General features: G+C 47.8%; 1 protein-coding gene across 1 annotated transcript in view; it reads right to left on the reverse strand.

The window, feature by feature from the left end:
• Window positions 1-22,387, reverse strand: part of slc7a10a (solute carrier family 7 member 10a) — a 95,896-nt gene that overhangs the window by 69,963 nt on the left and 3,546 nt on the right. Inside the window, exon 2 of the mRNA XM_056278185.1 lies at window positions 8,400-8,604. Within this exon, the coding sequence (XP_056134160.1) occupies window positions 8,400-8,604 (205 nt within the window). The remainder of the gene's footprint in view (window positions 1-8,399; window positions 8,605-22,387) is intronic.

Below are 22,387 nucleotides of genomic sequence, written 5' to 3' on the forward strand. Positions count from 1 at the left end.
ACATCTAGTGGTTTAAATTAAAATACAACTAAATAATACAAGCATTAGAGGACACAACAAGGCAGAACAGCGATTAAAAAAAAATCACTCAACTTTCTCATAGATGGTCACACATGCCTGAAACTTATGAGTCCTTGATATTACAAATCACCAACGCAGCATGTATTTGTTTTACATTTATCATCCCTTTATACTGTAACCATAGCAACAAACCTTCCTACTACTTTTTTTTCTGAGTTATCAGTGGTGAAGAATTCCACCTTTTCCAAACGGGTGGAAACAGAACACAGTAGATATGATTTATATGAGCTTGTGGTGGTGGTAACATGGACAGCTGTTGAGATGAGGGTGATGATGATGGTGATCACAATGATGGGATGTTTAAGAACTGTAGGGCTGTGATCTCTAACCCTAACACAGTACGAAATAACCAAACAACCACTTGACTTTGCAATGCGGTAGACTGCTGTAACACAATGTTAGCTTTGGCTGAACACTAGTGTTTATTTTTTCTACACTGAAGGAGGATTGTGGATTTGTCCTTCATTAATTACACCGAATTGACACGTTGGAGCTGTGTCCAGTTTAAAGAAACAGATGGGTGACTTTGAAAATGAAACCTACCTATGTACTACATGACAGGTGAATATAAACTAGAGATATACTTAAAAAAAATCAGAACTATTCCTTTAAATCTCTCCAATGGCCTTTGACTCAAGGTCAGCCAGTGACAGACTGGGATCAGAACAACGGTCCAGGCATTGCGGCATATACTGGCTGGATGGCCCTATTTCCAAACCCAGTGCCAACCTCAAATACACCTTTAGCCAAGTAATACTGGGCCTATTATTAGGATAACCCTGGTTCACAGCAAAACTCAGACAGCTTTGTCAGGCCAAGAGGAAGCCTACAGGATTAAAGACAGGAACCTGTACAACCAAGCAAAAAATACACCCACAAAGGAGATCAGAGTAGCAAAAAGACACTACTCTGAAAAGCTGAAAAACAGGGTTTCTGCTAATGACCCAGCATCAATCTGGAGAGGTTTGAAATTCAGAATACAGCATACTTTATTCATCCCTGAGGGGAAAGACATTATCAACTACAGGAGACGATCCCCCCACACTGCAGGGAACCATCACCTGGCTGACGATCTAAATGGGTTTTAGTGCAGGTCTGATAAACGCACTTTCACACTCCTTACCCTCTCCGACCACAACGCACAACCAACTGCACCTCTGCCAGCCACTCTCCCCTCCCCACTGACCCCCCCACCCACCCTCAGGATCGGTCTTGAGGACATGCACTAGCTCTTCCAGAGACAGAAGACCAGGAAGGCACCGGGCCCGGATGGTGTGTCACTCTCCTGTCTGAATGTCTGTGCTGACCAGCTGGCCCCCATTTTCACACTGATCTTCAACAGATCACTGGAGCTGTGTGAAGGCCTCTCCTGCTTCAAGAGCTCCACTATCATCCCAGTCCCCAAGAAACAGGATTAAATGACTACAGGCCTGTTGCCCTAACGTCTGTTGGCCCACCTGAAGGAAATCACAGGCCCCATGCTCGACCCCCTGCAGTTTGCCTACTGAGCAAACAGGTCAGTGGAGGATGCAGTCAACATGGGATTGCACTACATCTTCCAACACCTCGACTCCCCAGGGACACCCGTAAGGGTCCTGTTTGTGGACTTCAGTTCAGCACTCAACACCATCGTCACAGATATCCTCCAATCAAAAGTCACCGAGCTCACTGGACCAGCCCCCATCTACCAGTGGATTAAAAACTTCCTGACAGACAGGAGGCAGCGGGTGAGGCTGGAGAAAATCACATCCAGCACCCAGACAATGAGCTCTAGCACCAACCAAGGATGTGAGATGTGTGCTCTCCCCTCTACACAAATGACTGCACCTCAGAAGACCTGTCTGTTAAACTCTTGAAGTTTGCAGATGACACAACCATCGTTGACCTTATCCGGGATGGTGACAAGTCTGCATATAGACGGGAGGTTGAACAGCTGGCCCCCTGATGCAGCCATACCAACTTGGAGTTGAACCCGCTCAAACTGTGGAGATGACAATGGAATTCAGGAGGAGCCGGAGGCCCCCCCCCCACCATATTCAACAGCACGGTGTCTACTGTAAAAACCTAGAGATTTCTGGGTTCCACAATCTCCCAGGACCTAAGGTGGGCATCCAGTATAGACACAATCATCAAAAAGGCCCAGCAGAGGATGTACTTTCCCCGCCAGCTCAAGAAGTTCAACCTCCCTCAGGAACTGCTGATTCGGTTCTACACTGCAATAATCCAGTCTTTCCTCTGCACATCCATCACTGTCTGATTTGGATCGGCCACCCAACAGGACAGGGACAGACTACAACGGACAGTTAAGTCTGCAACAAACAAAAAATCACTGGTGCCAACCTGCCCTCCTTTAAGGACTTACATATCTCCAGAGTCAGGAAACGGGCAGGCAACATCACTGCAGACCCATCACACCCTGGTCACGACCTGTTCCAACTCCTCCCCTCTGGTAGGCGCAACAGAGCACTGTATGCCAAAACAACCAGGTACAAAAACAGTTTCTTTCCGTGGGCTGTCATTCAAGAGAACACTTCACACTCAAATAAATCCAACCATGTTATACATACTGTACTGTACATTGTACGTATACTGGTACACTCTGTCATGTCCATCTACCTCAGGCATATATGTAGGTAACCTGTTAACATTTATTCCAGCATCTTCGATATATTCTCTGCACCACTGCATTTTATCGCCTCTTATTTCATGGGGTCATCAGAACAACTTCAGGTCACTTGGAGTAACTGTCAGTCAATACCATGAACTTGTGTTTGGCCTTGTCTGCAAAACCCACATGCAATCCTTCAGATCCTCCTCTCTACCATTGAGGGGCTGGGTGTCACATGCTCTGCACTCTCAATGTTTGCATCCTACCTGACGGGTCGCTCCTACCAGGTAACATGGAGGGGATCTGTGTCGGAGCCTCGCTGATAGGCGTTCCACAGGGTTCGGTTCTGGGTCCTCTCTTTTTCTCCCGGTACACGACATCCCTGGTTTCTGTTATTTGCTCGCATGACTTCTCTTACCATTGTTATGCCGATGACACCCAGCTGATCTTGTCCTTTCCTCCCACTGACACACAAGTAGAGACACGCATTGCTGCGTGCTTGACTGACATCTCGGAGTGGATGGCGACACACCACCTGAAGCTCAATCTGGACAAGACAGAGCTGATGTTCCTCACGAGGAAAGGTTGCCCGCACCAAGACCTGGCCATCACCATTGAAAACACCGTGGTGATGCCAACTTCGACTGTGAGGAATCTGGGTGTGATCGTGGACGACCACTGTCGTTTGCTGCAAACGTTGCATCGCTTGCTCACTCCTGCAGATTTCTCCTCTATAACTTCAGGGGAATTTGCCCATTCCTCACCGACGAGATGGCACAGGTGCTCATCCAGGCTCTGGTCATCTCCCGGCTGGACTACGGCAACTCCCTCCTTGCTGGCGCCCCGGCATCGGCCATCAGACCTCTGGAGCTTGTTCAGATAGCTGCAGCTCGTCTGGTGTTCAACCGCCCTAAGTTCTCCCACACAACTCCCCTCGCATGTCCCTACACTGGCTCCCAGTAGCTACTTGCGTCCAGTTTAAGACTCTGGTGCTAGCCTACAGGGCAGTGAAAGGAACAGATCCTTCTTATCGCCAGGCCATGGTCAAGCCCTACACCGCCGCCCGACCACTTCGCTCTGCTGCCTCAAGACGCCTGGTAGTCCCGTCGCTCAGAGGCCTCTGCTGCCGATCGACCCGGTCACGGCTCTTTTCTGTCCTGGCCCCACAGTGGTGAAATGAACTCCCCACTGATGTCAGGACAGCGGAATCGCTGGCAATCTTTCGGCGCAGGTTGAAATCTCACCTCTTCAAGAACTACTACCCTGTTACTTGTTCTTAGCACTTATTGTATTCACTCATTTAAAAAACAAAAAAATCTCTTCCTTGCGCTTTTACTTTAGCACTGGTTTTGCTCTTACATGCTTGTTTAGATGCACTTATGACCTCTGATGACTAGTAGTTCTCCTGATTTCCTACGTTAAATGCACTTACTGTAAGTCACTTTGGATAAAAGTGTCGGCTAAATGACTGTAATGTCATGTAATGTTTACTTCTGCCTTAGACAGCGTGCGCGAGGCATATGCGATGGGCTTCTCACTATCATCAGGGAACTTATGTGATATTACTGCCCCCATACCATATAGGGAAGGCATCGCATGCCAATATTACAGGGAGCTGAGAGTCAAAATGCACTACCACTGGTGCAGATGGCAGTAGTGTCTTACATTTCTCAAAAGCCTGCGGACACTTATCAGTCCAGGCCCACTCCTTGTCTGTTTGCAAGAGCCCCGTCATTGGCTTAATCTGATCAGACAGCAGGGGCATAAATTTGCCATAGTAATTTAACAAAGGCAAAAATGCCCTCAGCTCAACGGTGGTTTAGGTGCCGGTGTCCTTTCAAAAGCCTGATTTCTCTTTGATGGGGTGTAACCCCTCAGCATTAACGCTGTGTCCCAAGTAGCATGTGCTGTCCTGGAAAAATAATGCATACTTTGCTTTCCTTTAATCCACACTGCTTTAAACTCGGTAATACTTGTTCCAAATGTCTTAAATGACTGTCTGTGTCTTTTCCTTTGACAAAAATGTCATTTAAAAACATACCACACTGTCCAGCACTTGATCCCTGGTGCGCTGAAACAATGCAGGCACACCAGCTACACCGTACGGCAAACGAATGTACCTATACAACCTTTTTGGTGCGTTTATTGTCCAATAGCATTGTTTGCTTTCCTCCGCCAGCTCAAGCTGCTGATAAGCCTGTGTCAAGTCCAGTTTTGCGAAATGTTTGCCCTCTGAAAGTTGTGAAAACAGGTCATGTGATTTGAGATGGGGGTACTGGTCTACATCCAAATAAGGATTAACCATTTCTTTGCAATCACCACATATACACACTGTATTCAATATGGGCACTGCCACTCACTGTATGGTACAGGATCAGACTATATAATTTCAACCCGGTCTTGACACAATCAGCTGTGTGCATAACTGTAGTCCACTGACTTCCGGTTTCTACTGCAGCAGTCATACCAGTTTCCTGTGTGTTGGCGCATGCTATTGACAATACCATATTTTTCGTGATGCCTGCGAGATTTACCATGGATAAATGTCAACGACATGCACAGAACTGTCGACAAACTACACATCATACAACATCGTACTACAGTTCGTACAACTTGAAACTTTGCACCCATTTGCTGATAGGTGCAGGTGAAAGTTTGTCGGCAATTCTCACCGGGTTTAGCAGGAGCAACCACATTCTTTAGCAAGATAAACGTTTTAGCTCCAACCACTGACAGCATCTGTATTATTCAAGATGAAAAATTGCTGCAGCCTCTCTTCATAAGCTTCAAAACTTTTCAAAATGTGTCAAGCAAGACCCATCTCTGAGCGGTATAGCGCCATTACTTTTAGGGCCCACTAGCTAGCCTGCAACGTGAGTCACTTTTACAGGTATCCAACGAGGAACTTAATAATCCCATCCACTTTGTATTGTCTTCATCTTTTGATAGTTATGAAACCGACGACGGCGTACTGCTCTTGTCTGCTTTATTCTGAAGACAAGTTTGTTACATAGTGGGGCAGATTACTGCAGCTTCTCTTTGCTGTTGGCCAACAACCGAACATGGCATCACATGTACAACACCCTTATATAAGTACTAACAACAGCCAACAAGGACATTTGACCCGCTTTGACCTTCAGCTAAATGGCCAGCCTCTGGCCAGTCTCTTATCATAAACAGAAACTGAAGGGTCCGCGGTGGTGTAGCGGTCTAAGCATCGGCTTTGTGTCGATGCAGTTGCCCACTGGGGACCGGGGTTCGCGCCCCGGTCTCGTCAGATCCGACTATGGCCGGACTCGATGAAGCAGCAATAATTGGCAACGCTGTCTTCGGGAGGGGGGCGGAGTCAGCTTGTGTTTGTTATATGAATGCGTCTCTGGGTGTGTCGGAAAAAGCAGTGGTTCGGCCTGGATTCACCTTGTCACGAAAGTGGGGAGGCGTCTCCTTCCAGACTGCCGGCCGGAGAGATGCAGTCGGCGAACGCATGCAGTACGAGGGTGGCTGTTTGAACTAAAATAGGGATCGATTGGCCACTAGACTGGGGGAAAAATAGGGAAAAATCAGAAATAAAATTAAAGAAAAGAATTTTAAAAAAATAAATAAAATAAACAGAAACTGAGGTCATTATCTGTTAAATGTGTCATGTTTGACTCTGCAGGGAGAAGGTTTTGATAACATACTGACCTACAACCCATGCTTAATTTCCATTTATAACTCCTAGTACAGTTTGTAACTTGAATTAACTTGTAATTTGAATCCTCTACGGCTGTTACTGGTGACCACTATTACCATCGTGCCCTTCTACGACCCACACTTGACATGAGAAGCACTCTTGGCCTTAATATAACTCCTATTCGGTGCTGTAAGGTGCCATTTGGTGATCTGTTAATGGCCGAATTTCTTGTAAACTGCTTCGGATTAAAGTGTCTCCTGAATGAGTATATGCAAATAAAACGCCCCCTATGAAAACCTTCTAACAATGCCACACAAAACTAGACTGATCATCTGTTTTCTATATGGGACATTTCCCTGTTCGGACGAGGCTGTTCTCCACCAAAAAAACAACCCCGTAGGTCGTTTGTACAAGCTATAGTTATGTTTTAAAGTTAAGCGACCTCTAGCGGTCGTGTAAATAATGACAGTCTGGTATCTTGTGTGCTTCGTCATCGTATGACCTTTGACCTTCGTTACCCATCAAAATGCGACGAGCCGAGCGATGGGGGAGAGCAAGAACCATTTATACTTTTGCAAACTGTTGGTTTCTTCACAAATCTTCCCAAGGTACTGTAGTGATATAACGCCATGTATATCCACTGGAACTACACTAGGTGTTATGTACTACCCGGACTGTTGTTATGGTTACACCACTACCATGTATATCCACTGGAACTACACTAGATGTTATGTACTACCCGGACTGTTATTATGGTTACACCACTACCATTAATGGTTATTATGTCTGCCTACTGAGCCACGATTAAACCTGAGTTCTATAACCCAGTGTAGTCATTGATCCTCGACCAATACTACCCCAAGTATTACTTCAGGTACTATGTTTGCTTACTTTTACACCTTCACTCTGCACGAGCAACAACAAAGTCCCAATGTCATCAGTCGAGTACGTCACAATCAGCAGCGCTGCAGGGTAGGAACAAACGACCTGCATGGTCGTATGGGTCAGAGGACTTGTTGGTTTGGACTGTTGGAAACCTCATGTAAAGGCGTGAGGTTAAAGTTTATTGAACAAAGAAGCTTCGTGCAGCCACGTTTCTCTTATAAACTGGCAGGCTCGGATTTGTTAAATCACAGACTGCTCGACACCACCCGACTTTCAAAACGTGGGAAAAACCTTACTGACTGTTTTCAAAGGGAGACTTGAAACCAAACGAACGCTTCAATTTTGTGGCTAAAGCCTTGAAGGCCTTGTTGACAACAGCCAAACATACTGAGCAGTGGCTCCGTCGCTGCCGGTGCTCGTAGTGAGTCAGTATACTTAAGAACTGACTCTGGAGGTACCAGAGCCTGAGGTCTTTTAGCCAGGCCTACATTAACGAGTACAGCTGAGTTTACGGCACATGCCTGAAAGCACACGATGAGACAGATTATTATTATTATTTTCATTATTTGGCAGCTTGGAGATGTAGACGATCCCTTAATAAATGGGTAATAAAATGTGCGTGTAATGGAGATAAATGATTGTACCTTATGTCTCGTCTTGTTTAGTGGTTTACACCGTTCATGCTAAAATTACTCCTGCTCAACTCTCCTGCTCAACCCCCCCCCACCCCCGCCCCACTCAAACAGACAAGGAGAAGGAGTGATTTTATATTTTTCTAAAAATGAAATCAAAGAAGAGAGAGAAGAGAGAGCTGATGAAGGTCAGGCTGGTATTTGCATATCAGATCCTACTGAATGGCCGCCAGCTGATAAAGGTTTATGGGGTTATCGCTCTTTTACTAAGCAAAGCCAAAATACTGGCAGGTTCCCAAAGTCTGATCAGAAGTACAGAACAACAAACAGGAGTCCAGAAGCACAAACATTGCCTTTGCCTCTGTCACAATAAAAGTTTAATCCAGCTCTGGACGTCATTGAACTGTTATCCAGAGCTGTGGTCGCAGAACTGCAATTTGGGTAAGTGGCAAAAATGAAAACAACATATCTGAGGAAAATGTCCAAATCTGTTGCAGCATGGTATTTTGCAGACACTTACCCCACCAGGCCCCCGAAGATCTCTGTGACGTAGGAGTAGTCTCCTCCAGAGCGGGGAATGGTGACGCCCAGCTCAGCGTAGCACATGGAGCCTAGAGCGCAGATCCCTCCACCCAAAACCCACACGATGAGGGACAGACCCACCGAGCCGGCATGTTCCAGAACGCCCTTAGGAGAGATGAAGATCCCAGAGCCGATGATGTTCCCTGCAGGAAGGGTGGGTTGAAATTAGGATCGTAAAACATCACAGAACAGCAGATGTGACCTGTCCAATCTGAACCAGATTAGACAGTCTTTAGGAAACTGTTTTTCCATCCATCCATTATCCGAACCGCTTATCTGGCTCTCAGGGATCCTGGAGCCTATCCCAGCAGTCACTGGGCACAGGGCCCACACACACACCCAGGGACAATTTAGTATGGCTGATTCACCTGACCTACATGTCTTTGGACTGTGGGAGGAAACCGAAGCACCTGGAGGAAACCCACGCAGACACGGGGAGAACATGATGCAAACTCCACACAGAGATTGACCCACGACAACCCCAAGGTTGGACTATCCTGGGGCTCGAACCCAGAACCTTCTTGATGTGAGGCGACCGCGCTAACCACCGTGCCGCCCGAAACTGTTTTAAATCCCCAGTAATTTTTAACGTTCTTGTGTTTTTTAGGAGACTCTCTGTGATTATGGCCAAACCAACATAGTTGAAGTCGAAATCCCATTTTTGGTGGGCATAGTACTTGAAACGGCGACGGAACTCGTCAAAAAAGAAACGCTGGCGAACATATCCCCGAACACCATATGGGGCAGAATCATTTGCAAATGTGTGTTGAGAGTTGTGTGGCTGTATCTCAATCCACGTGTGCATAATCAGAGTTTTAAATATGTAAAAGAATCTCTAAATGTGTACTGAGATTTGTGAATATGTACAAGGAATCTGCAAATGTGTATTCAGAATGCGTGTGGCTGAAAAGTCCAAGTATTTGGCTCCAAGAGCTGGAAATACAATGAGTTACAATCGGGCAGGGCTCTCAATTCGCTGTCCTTTTTTTGGGGGGGGGTTCCCCCCTTTTTCTCCCCAGTTGTAGCCGGCCAATTACCCCTCTGCCGATCCGGGGAGGGCTGCAGACTACCACATACCTCCTCTGATACATGTGGAGTCACCAGCCGCTTCTTTTCACCTGACAGGGAGGAGTTTCACCAGGGGGCGTAGCGCGTGGGAGGATCACGCTATACCCCCCAGTTCCTCCTCCTCCACGAACAGGCGCCCCGACTGACCAGAGGGGGCGCTAGTGCAGCGAACAGGACACGTCCGGCTTCCCACCCGCAGACACGGCCAACTGTGTCTGTAGGGACGCCTGACCAAGCCCGAGGTAACAGGGGGATTCGAACCGGCGATCCCCGTGTTGGTAGGCAACGGAAAAGATGGCTACGCTACCCGGACGCGTAATTAGCTGCCTTTTCACGCGTGATTTATGGCACACTTCTACCGTGGCAGAAGCTTAACGTTGCTTAATGTACCGAAACTTCGATCAGAGACGACCACATTTCTCTCACACATCTCTTGTCATAAATTCTTTCACAAGTCAGGAAATCAAAACGGAAATTCTTGTCAGTATACTCAATACAGACTCTTTGTCCTTTGCTATGTCACTCCACGCCTCTGGAGGGCGCATAGTGATTATGAGGCAGAAAGGCACGGTTGACCGAGGCACCGATCAACCGTGACACACCCAACTATGTGATTTGTGGGCCAGCTGCAGACGGGAAGGTCTGCAACCTCTCACCAACTGGTACACCAGTCTCGTTGTTCGACTCTTTGAAAAGTGCCTTTTTTGCCCAAGAAGTTCTGGTTAATTTTGAATATACCGCTACCTTCATTCTCTCCGTTTTGGCGGTCCTTTCACGCCAAGTTGGCTCCCCCCCCCTCCCTCCCATTTCTTCAACAACATACCAGCTTTGCAATACCTTCAAAGTGAAATATCAAAATACAGAAGTTTGCGTGTTGTCTATTTTATACCCCCCCCAGAAAAAACAAAAAGATACTGTACAAGAACAGAACTAAAATGAAAAGTAAAATGAAAAAAAATAAACATACATAGACAAATGGCAAAATAGATCAAAATGTAAATACAAATAAACATACAAAAAAATAGATGTATATATTAGTCACGGTGAACTGTAGCTAATCTACATTGTAATTTGACTGAATAAGAATCACTTATGGCGGCTTGGTCGGGCGTCCCTACAGACGCAGTTGGCCGTCTGCGGGTGGGAAGCCGGATATGGGTATGTGTCCTGGTCGGTCGGGGCGCCTGTTCGGAGGGAGGAGGGGGAACTGGGGGGAATAGCGTGATCCTCCCACGCGCTACGTCCCCCTGGCGAGACTCCTCACTGTCAGGTGAAAAGAAGCGGCTGGCGACTCCACATGTATCGGAGGAGGCATGTGGTAGTCTGCAGCCCTCCCCGGATCAGCAGAGGGGGTGGAGCAGCGACAGGGATGGCTCGGAAGAGTTGGGTAATTGGCCGGGTACAAAAAAAAAACAGTTGTGGAAGAGTACACAGTTTGAGCGTTTTCATATATGTCAGAAATTGTGGTCATATCTTACAAAATTTACTTGTAGAGCCACCCAACGTAAACTTTATTTTCTCCATGTGTAAAAACCTCATAAGTTCTCCAGCCCACTGGACATGTGCGGGAGAGGCCTCCAGCTTCCACTTCATAAGTATAAGGCGTCTAGCAAGTAAGGAAGTAAAAGCAATTGCATTCTAGCAATGTCTGGGAAGGAGCGTGTCCTCTGGTACTACTCCAAAGATTGCAGTCAAAGCGGAAGGGGTCAATTTAACTCAGAGAACCTCCGAAAATGTATCAAATATAGATGACCAATAAGTATGAAGATTTGGACAAGTCCAAAAAGTATGAATGAGGTATCACGTTACTGTCTTGCATCTGTTGCATAAGGGATTTGCACCTGGATAAATCTTAGCCAATTTTTCCATGGATAGATGAAGACGGTTTACGACCTTCAATTGTAGGAGCCCATGCCTAGCACACATTGAGGAAGAATGTACTTTTAAGAATGGACTGCCAATTGTGATCTCTTATTTCAGATCATCTTCCCATTGGGATCTAATAATGGAAAGAGAGGGGGAAAGCGTTATATATCACTTTCATTACTCCTCTGTTATACATTTTTGTGTCGAGAATTCTATCAGGTTGTTTCAGCTTGTAAATTGAGAAACTGGGGATATCCGCTATGTGTGAAAATTTTGAATTTGTAAATAACGGAAGAAATGGGTCTGTGGGGTTTTACATTTTTTTGGGGTGGATCTCCCCTTTTTTTCTCCCCAATTGTATCCGGCAAATTACCCCACTCTTCCGAGCCATCCCGATCTCTGCTCCACCTGCTCTGCCGATCCGGGAGTGTTGCAGACTACCACATGCCTCCTCCAATACATGTGGAGTCGCCAGCTGCTTCTTTTCACCTGACAGTGAGGAGTTTTGCCAGGGGGACGTAGCACGTGGGAGGATCATGCTATTCCCCCCAGTCCCCCCCCCCCGAACAGGCACCCCGACCGACCAGAGGAAGCACTAGTGCAGCGACCAGGGCACATACCTCCATAGAGCATAGTGAAGAGCGTTTATAGGAACAGAAATGTAGAGTAAAAGATCATCGGCATATAGCGACACTTTATGTACTTATCTTGCCTGTTGGATTCCCCTGACCTTATTTTCAGTTCTTAGCCAAATTGCTAATGGTTCATTAGATATCACAAACAGGAGAGGAGAGAGGGGACATCCCTATCTGGTTCCAGGGTGGAGTAGGAAATAGGGGGAGTGCGAATTATTTGTTCTAACACGAGCCATGGGTGAACCGTATAGGTGTTTTATCCACAAAATAAATGTTGGACCAAAACCGAATTTGTCACGGTCAAATGTTTTTTCAGCATCAAGCAATAAAGCGATCTCATGCAGTGGAGTTGATGGAGTATATATAATATTAAAAGCCTGCGTAAATTAAAGAAGCCATGCCTACCCTTTACGAATCCCGTTTGATCTGAAGAAATCAAAATTGGCATTTTTTGACCAGTGAAAACTGAGCTTTCCAAAGATGATAAATTTGAAGTTTGACGAACTTTGGCATTCTCCTGTTGTAGTGTGGACAGTGAAAATGGAGCACTAACATATGATTATCATGTGATCTGCGGTAAAAAGCTCCCAGCATGAGTTGAATGCATATGCTCAACAGAAGAGACTTAACTATTTTTTATTGTTTTGGCATTTTAATGTGGATGGCGAACTTCTTGAAAAATAATAAAATGTTAGTGTGGGAGGAAAACTTTGTGCCTATGTTCATGCAGAAAACGAGCATGTTCGTGTTTGATTTCTTTGGAAAAAGATAATAGATAAGATAAGATGTACTTCATTAATCACCGTGGAGAAATTCATCCTCTGCATTTAACCTATCCCAACACACATACTGGGAGCAGTGGGCGCTGGGACCAGCTCCAGTTCTTCTTGCCATGCCACAGACAGGCGTATCAACCCAATATGCATGTGTTCTTGATGATGGGAGGAAACCGGAGCACCCGGAGAAAACCCACACAGACATAGGGAGAACATGCAAACTCCACACAGAAAGGACCTGAGACGGCCTGGGGTTCGAACTCAGGACCTTCTCGCTGTGAGTTAACAGCGCTAACCACTGGGCCACCGTCCTGCCCAACTCTACATAGCTGTCCAATTTCTTTGGACTACTATCTCCAGACATTTATCCTCAGATCCAAGGAGACTAGCCTGGGAACCAGACGAATCTGCTAGCTCATGTTTTACATTTGTGCTGTCATATACATCTGGCCACCCTCTCGTTCAGACAGGTTTCCAGCCGACCTGGCCCAGGTCGGGCCAATCACAGCTAATACGGGGGTGGGTTTGATAGGACGACATACAGCCTTTTTTTTTCACCTGTATTCCGGGAACTCTGCCTCTGATTGGCTATTACTCGTTACCTCTGATGGTTAGGTTGGGGTGGGGTTAGGGTTAGCCAATCAGAGGCAGAGTAGGGGCGGGTCTTCCCGGAATACGGATGGGAAAAATAAATAATGCTGACGTACCGTTGGCAACCGCTAATGTGGAACGGTCTCTTGAATCTGCTGTCACGACGGTCTTAAACGAACTTAGCGGTATATTTTCTCTAAAATGATAATAACCAACTGCACTTAAAGCTTTATTTTTTCAATAAGAAAGATGCGTTCGTCGTACTTCCAACAGGATTTGGTAAAAGCTTAAGCGCATCGTCACACGTTTCGTTGCTCTGATTGGTTGTAGGTTTATCCAATAGACCCTGTTATGACCTACGTCACGCATAGTATGCGCGCGCATTTGGGCAGCAAAAGAGGCAACTTCTCCATCTCCAATCAACGCAGAGTGCAAGTGGATTTTTGATAAATTTACATTTTTTTTTACATTTATTACTGATGTTTCCCTTTTTCTCCCAATTTAGTGGCCAATCGCTCCCTATTTTAATTCAAACACCCACCCTCGTACTGCACGCGTTCGCCAACCGCATCTCTCCGGCCGGCAGTCTCGAAGGAGACGCCTCCCCACTTCCGTGACAAGGCGACTCCAGGCCGAACCACTGCTTTTTCCCCACACACACAGAGACGTATTCATGTGACGAACACAAGCCGACTCCGCCCCCTCACGAAGACAGCGCTGCCAATTATTGCTGCTTCATCGAGTCCGGCTATAGTCGGATCTGACGAGACCGGGGCGCGAACCCCCGCCCCCAGTGGGCAACTGCATCGACACAAAGCCGATGCTTAGACCGCTACACCACCGCGGACCCGCTACATTTTGAAAATGTCATCTTGTTGTGTTGTGGGTTGCCAGAACAGGTCTAGCAAAACTAAAGGTATTAATTTCTATCGCATTCCATCGGGGAAAAGACCGCTCAATGCAAACAGGCGAAGACTGTGGCTACAAGCAATAAAACGAGTGGACTGGACCCAAGACATCATTAAAAGTGCACGCGTATATGGCGCCCATTTTTTTATCGGGTGTAGTATTTGCCCTGTGGCACAATTACAAACGGGCATAATAAGCCACGCCTTGTAGGGGTAGTAATAGTACTTATTTACCTTGAAAGATTAGGTTAATGAAGGGATCTGGGTCCCCATTCCCAATGCAGTTAGTCTCAGTACCTACGTGGGTAAGTATGTGGATGCCTGTCCTGCTGAACAGAGTGGTTAGTGCGTTAGACCCCATAAGATATCGTGGGGTGGGCTTCACGCTAAGGTATCTGACACGGCGGCCCCTGACGTGTAGAGTCTATGCTGTGCTATGGATCCAACTCAGCATAACCCTCCCTCCCCAGAACCAACAGGACAGTTGAGACGCTCCTACTCCAAGGTAAGTACACAACTCCAAAATACTTATAAACCCTCGGCTAAGTATTGTAATAAGCCCTAAACTCCTAACACAGTAAAGATGAATCAATAGGCAACAACAGTTAAGTATTAATTGAATGTAATACTATAGCATGATAACACTGGTCAACACAATTTTTCTTGCATGGGGTTTTTCAACGGATTCTAGCTAACGTTTGGGTGCTGGATCCAAATCTGGCATTAGTGTTTGCCCATCACATCAGGTTTTTGAACTATGAAAAATCATTATTTTTGAGAAAACAGCAATTTTACACTCGAAGTTAAAATAAAAAAACACCGTTGCATTAGAAAATCGATAGATGCAAAAATGATTACAATGAATAAATAAACATTCAGCCTAGCATGAAATTACTTAGGGAATGAATAGGGGTCATTTTTATCCCCACCAAGATTGCCAGACTAGATGGTCAACTTTTGTAAAATCCTGAATAAGGAGCATACAGAGAGCACAAAGACTTGATGTGAAAGAGCAAATCTGAGCTCAGATTTGGATTCAGCAGCCCAAAACTAGCCAAAAACAGTTTCCAAAGTCCATGCAAGAAAAAAAACTATATTTTTGTAGACCAGTGTAACAGCAAAAAAATAAAATGCAAAAAAAAACAAAGAGTTTGACTTTCTTTGTATACACAGTGTCTCTTGGTATACACAATATCAACACGACCTCAAATGAGAAACTCAATCTAAATGTTGAGTATCAAAACCAACGAATGTTCAAGCATAAACAGTTCAGTTGGGTTTTGTTTTTTTTAACACAGTCTAGTAATGAGTAATAACCAGTGGTGGATCTAGAGATTTTTTCCTGGGGTGGCAAGACTGTGTCCCAGAGGTGGCAGCTGCCACCCCTTGCCACCCTGTAGATCCGCCCCTGGTAATAACTAAACTGACACAAGTACCAGTCTGATGGATCCTGGGCACACGAGATGAGCCGCTGGAGAGACGCCTGTACGGCAGGGCGAACCACGTGACGTGCGTGTAGTCTACGTGACTCACTGTAGACGTTACATGGCGCCAACCAACAGCAATGCAATGCGTTCAGTGTTCACACTGCTCTTTAAGTAACTTTCACTCAGGCAGCAAATCTCCCGCCACAAAACCAAAAAACACGACTGTCCTCCGAGTCCTCTTCTCAGCATCCAACAGTTCATCCGAGCTAGCTTCACTGACACATAGACTAACGTTGGTACTGTAAACTACTACTAAGACACGTTAGCCCCTAGCTAACGGGTCTGACCCTTTAGCCGAGCGGTTAGTGATGTCGCCTTGTGGTGCAGTACACCCCGTATCGAATCCCGCACCGGGCAAGAAAATAACCGGTTACATTGGTGGCAGCGGTGGGATCCGGAAGTGTGCAGATCCTCAGAAGTTTCTTCGGAGCGCGGGAATAACAAAGCGCGAGGGCGCGCTTCCGGGGAGGGTGACGACTGTAAACTACTAATAAGACACGTTAGTCCCTAGCTAACGGGTCTGAACCCTTTAGCCGAGCGGTTAGTGATGTCGCCTCGTGGTGTGGTGCACCTGGTATCGAATCCCGCACCGGGCAAGAAAATACCCGGTTACAGTACTATAGGCTAATCCGGTACGGTAGTAAGCTAGTGCTGGAGAGGGTCCAATCACTAAACACTAATGTCTACTAACGCCTGTCTAGAACCCTCTTCGTGCCTCATGCACACTACAACAATGGCAGATGTTCCTCTGAAACTCACGGCACCGACGAAGCACCGACCTCCCCGTCCTCAGTCCAGGACCATGTCAAACACTCCACTGCTAGTCGGGGGGATTCATGCTAGCTGGTGGTCACTCGCAGCCTCCAAGCAGGACACCTTCTCCGACGCACCCCAGGAAACACGGATTCGTCCCAAAGGATTCTGGTAGACGGTAACACGTCCACTCCACGTACAGTACGTGACTGTCTCTCTCTAGATTTCGAATTATTTTCTTTGTTCAGCGACCCACACACAGCCGCAAAGCTCTCGCACACCGCCTCTTCTCTTCTTTCCCCCCCCCCCTCCCCCGGTGTGTTAGAGAGCCTCATTCTGATTGGCTACAATGGAGGGGGGCGTGCCTGATACTAACCCAATCATATACGACTATACTCAGAATCGCTGCATACCCTCCATTAATACAACGATAAACGCACGTCCCGGCTCAGCACTGGCGGTTTAGTCGCTCCACCGTCTTGGATCACATACCCGACTGCTCCCATCTCGCGGGACCTGCCGACGTCACTATTCTATGGCAAAGCTGCAGGGTGCAAAGGTCATGCTGAGTGGCGTATCAGAACGTTGCATCGGGTACGTTAATGCTGGTTTCGTTCACTTAAAACGGCGCCGCTTAAACTGGACGTTGGGCATTTTTTTGTTGCCAAAATGCGCGCGCATATAAAATCACGTGATCGCTGTTTCCCGACCGTGAAAGGGTCCATTACTGCCAGAGGCGCCCGGTGAGGACGCCCCTCGCGACTCACACATGAACTGAGGTGAGCCAGACTCGCCGCGGCGTCATCCGGCTCCCAGACTACAGGGAGGACCCACAACACCTCAGACGTCCGAGCCATGGCAGCCTGACGAGACGAGAGAGGGAACAAATATTCCGCTTTCCAGAACGAGTGTAGCGCTGGAGGGGGAGGAAAAGTCGTTTTTTCCTTCTCCGTCATTTGCCCTCGTGTCATGGCGGGGGGGGGGGGGCATCAAATTAACCAAAAACAGTAGAGGAGAGTTTGACTGATTTATGCCGACGAAGTTTTCACTTAATAACTGTGTGTGTGTGGTGTGTGTGTGTGCGTGTGTGTGTGTCTGTGTTTGGTGTGTGTGTGTGTGTGTGTGTGTGTGCGCGCGCGTGCATGTGTGTGGTGTGCGTGTGCATGTGCATGTGTGTGGTGTGTGTGTGTGCATGTGTGTGTGTGCGTGTGCATATGTGTGTGTGTGTGTGTGTGTGTGCGTGTGCATATGTGTGTGTGTGTGTGTGTGTGTGTGTGCGTGTGTGTGGTGTGGTGTGTGTGTGTGTTTTGGGAAGTGTTTGTGTTGGGGCTGTGTGGAAGCTGGTAGAGGGGTTACATCAGAGCATGCTGCCAGTGTGGAGCAGGGCTCACATATGTGGTGTTCTCTGCAGGCCCGCTGACCTGCTGGCTCTCCGCGGGCTTTTCCACAGAGAGGCGCAGCAGCAGGACCCAGCAGGACTCAGCAGGGCTCGGCAGGTCCAGCCCAGCGTCTTCAGAAACACGGAGGAATCGAATAACACCGGCTACGTGCTCATGAGTATGTGTAGTATAACTTCTATACACAACGTGTACACTGTCTGGGAAGGTTTGTTTATTTTATTGGGTAACAGATTTCTGATAGAGAGCAGGGACTGGGACGGTTCCTCTTCCCAGAATGCAAAGAATCTTTGGCCCAAACACGGCCCACATCTGCAGGTATCTCACGGCCCACATTTGGCCTTGAATGACGGCGTTTGACTCAGGGTGACTGTGGCTGCCTCGACTCACCCACACGTGGGCCACATCTGGACCACATAGTATGTGCCGTAAACCCAAGTCAAGCCCGGTTCATGACATTTGGGCCACATCTGACCCACACAACACTTGCCAGTAACGTAACTGAGCCGTCAGTACCAACAGTGGCCCAGAATAGGTCCAAATGTGTCGCTCTCTGGGTGGCTACATCAGGGTAAGTAAGCCCTAGCTAGCAGCGCTCCGCTGCAGAACTAGCGCTGGTTTAGCTGCACCTGCCCGGCGTCCCCCAGTATGAGGCCGATACAGCCGGAGGTTTACGTTTTAAACACGCCGTCAGTCAAACGTGGCCTTTATCACGGCTAAACCATGACCTATACAACGATCGAGCTGTGCCGGGTGCTGGGATACCTGAACCTGCATCCCAACATAAATTACAGGATAACAACCCACTTACCCTGCTCTCAGGGTCGCGGGGGATGCTGGAGCCTATCCCAGCAGTCACTGGGCGGCAGGCGGGGAGGGGAGACACCCTGGACACACACACAGACACACACCTAGGGACAATTCCGGTGGCACAGTAGTTAGTGCGGTCGTCTGACACCAAGAAGGTCGTGGGTTCGAGCCCCGGGGTAGTCCAATCTTGGGGGTCGTCCTCTGTGTGGAGTCTGCATGTTCTCCCCGTATCTGCGTGGGTTTCCTCCCACAGTCCAAAGACATGCAGGTCAGGTGACTCCTTGTCTGCGTGGGCCCTGTGATGGTCTGGCAGCCTGTCCAGGGTGTCTCCCCTCCCCGCCTGCCGCCCAGTGACTGCTGGGATAGGCTCCAGCATCCCCCGCGACCCCGGTTGGGATAAGCGGCTTGGATAATGGATTCCCCTGACCTACGTGTCTTTGGACTGTGGGAGGAAACTCCACACAGAGGACGACCCGGGACCACCCCCGAGGTTGGACTACCCCGGGGCTCGAACCCAGGACCTTCTTGCTGTGAGGCGACCGCGCTAACCACCGCGCCGCCCCCCCAAGTGTTAGCTTTTACCAGCGAATTCCATCCAGGGGACAGACCTGTCGGGTGCTGGGGACTTGTGAGCGTACTTGGAGCGCCGCAGGGGAACGAGCAGGCCAAGGCAGTGACGCCGGGGACCAGCTAGCAGACCACTGCTTATACCACAGTTTATGGACATAGTCATCAGGAGGCCAAACCTGTAAAGGCGTTAAAACCAGCGCTGACATGACCACGCTGACTGCTGGACCAGTAAGCAGCGTCGTCATTAAATACACAGCCACGTTCGATAAGTTGGAGATATTGCGGCGCTTTACTACACGATAACGTCTTCGCTTGACATCTCCGCAGTCTCTCCGCAGTCTCTCCGCATTGCTTCGCTTGTGAAACTGAGAGATCTTATCAGAGTTAGCGGTGCCACTTTCCGGCCACCGTCAACCACAGGGAACGGTTGCCGATGTTGCAAGGAGTCCTCTTGGCTGCCGATGGTGAGTCACAAGAGGGATGTTTTACGGACTGCACCTTTAAAGTCTTGACAGAGCTGGTCTGCCCCCCCCCCCCCCGCTCTCATGTTTCAGCTGAATATTGTTCCTCTAAAGCCGCGCTGAGCCTCCTCCCGGCCATGCCGCTCCTCGGAGGAGGAGGTTCGGAGGAGGAGGACCGCCCGCGTCACTTCACCGTAAACATTTTGGGCCGACGCATCCAGCCGGCGTCTCCTAATGGCGCGGTCGCCTCACCGCTGTCAGATCGGATTGCGGAGGCCACAGGGAGACGCCGGGCCGCTTACATAATGGCTGCGTTGTGTTTGTTCTGTCATAAACTGTGGTATGGCTGCAGCTGAATGCCGCTCGTGACCTCTCATCCACCCCCCCACCCCACCCCCCGCCCTCCCTCCCTCCCTGTAGAACCTCTCAAATCACTGCCCAGATTAACGCGACCCGTCCCGAGCTCCTGGTCTGGTTTGTCGATTCTCTGATCCTGAAGGCCAGAAGAGAGGCCTGCTCTTCAACGTGGCCCCCCGGCCGGTGGAAAACACCTGACGGGTGCTGAACAGTACCGATGCTGACAACACGTCAACCCGTCGTTATGGTCACTGTCGCAAAATGGAGTCGGACCGTGTACTGACCCGCGGGGGTCTGTCCCGTGTAGACTCACAAGCGACTTGAGCAACGTTTCCCATTTTTAAAACAGGGGTTCGTACATCCAAACCAACAAGCCCAACACCTTTTTCTCAATGATCCTGTTGGGTCTGCGGAAGTGAAGTCAGCAGCTCTTTTGTTTTTTTTTTAATCATCCCCCGTCAAACGAGACTCGTGGCTGTCTTGAGAAGGCTCGCGGCGAGGCCGTCGGTGTTCGCTTCGGGCGTCGGAGAGCGACACAGGTTGACCTTGATCAAAAGGTAAAACTACCGAAAACGATAAGATCCCCATCAGGCGCCGCGGCTCTCACCGAAAACAAACCTCGTTTTGTGTTCTTGCGAGGCGTCAATCATAAACCTTATCAGAGCGCAGATCTGGCCCTTCGTCTTTCACCTTCGTCTTCATCACAGTCGTCAACAAAGGCCGGGCGATATATCCATAGAAGCTGGATGTGTTGTGGGACTGTGGCTGTGGTGATAAGGAGGTATATCTTATATCTTACATGTAGTGTTGGCTGGTCTTGAGGCTGGCTTGCAGTAACGGGAGACCGTCTCGTGGACTCGTGCCACCGTTTCAGTGAGAGAACAGTGACGATCTGGACCCGCCTGGTCATCACATCACATGACTCTCCGTTCTTAAGTACTTTATTAATCCCCGTGGGGAAATTCCTCTCTGCATTTGACCCATCCTAGCTGTGTAGCTAGCAGCAGTGGGCAGCTGCAGCACCCGGGGACCAGCTCCAGTTCTTCTTTCCATTGCCTTGCTCAGGGGCACAGGCAGGAGTACTAAACCTAACATGCATGTCTTTTTGATGGTGGGAGGGGCACCCGGAGAAAAACCCACCACAGACACGGGGAGAACATGCAAAATCCACACAGAGGACGACCTGGGGTGACCCCAAGGTTCGAACCCAGGACCTTCTTGCTGTGAGGCAACAGCGCCAACCACTGGGCCACTTATGTGGATAAATGGTCATTTACTGCTGTGCGCATGTCTTATGAAGGCACCAAATGCTGTGACGTTATCAATATGGAGGTGTTCAAGTCAAACATGTGGTGACATCTGACAGATGGAGGCCAAAGCCAGTGGAAGCTACAGCCCTGTCACGCTTAGTGCCTTGCTTTAGGGAATTAAACCTACAGAAAGATGCACCGACTGACGCTTTCACTCCCTCCCACAGCCACAATATAGCTCCTCGTGTTTGGCACATTATTCACAAAAACTGTACTGTGTTAAAGAAATGTGCTCTATGGATTTAAACTGACTCTATCATCATTAAACTCCAATATCATCAATACACTCCAACATCATCTATACACTCCAATATCATCAGTATACTCCAATATCATCAGTATACTCCAATATCATCAATACACTCCAACATTATCAATACACTCCAATATTATCAATATACTCCAATATCATCAGTATACTCCAATATCATCAGTATACTCCAATATCATCAGTATACTCCAATATCATCAATACACTCCAACATCATCTATACACTCCAATATCATCAGTATACTCCAATATCATCAGTATACTCCAATATCATCAATATACTCCAATATCAGCAATACACTCCAACATCAATACACTTCAATATCATCAATATACTCCAATATCATCAATATACTCCAATATCATCAATACACTCCAACATTATTAATACACTCCAATATTATCAATATACTCCAATATCATCAATACACTCCAACATCATCTATACACTCCAATATCATCAGTATACTCCAATATCATCAATACACTCCAACATTATCAATACACTCCAACATCATCTATACACTCCAATATCAACGATCAATACACTCCAATATCATCAACATGCTCCAATATCATCAATACACTCCAATATCAATACACTCCAATATCAACGATCAATACACTCCAATATCATCAATACGCTCCAATATCATATATATACTC

The sequence above is a fragment of the Lampris incognitus genome, chromosome 4 (genome assembly GCF_029633865.1).
Source record: "Lampris incognitus isolate fLamInc1 chromosome 4, fLamInc1.hap2, whole genome shotgun sequence".
Taxonomy (NCBI): Eukaryota; Metazoa; Chordata; class Actinopteri; order Lampriformes; family Lampridae; genus Lampris; species Lampris incognitus.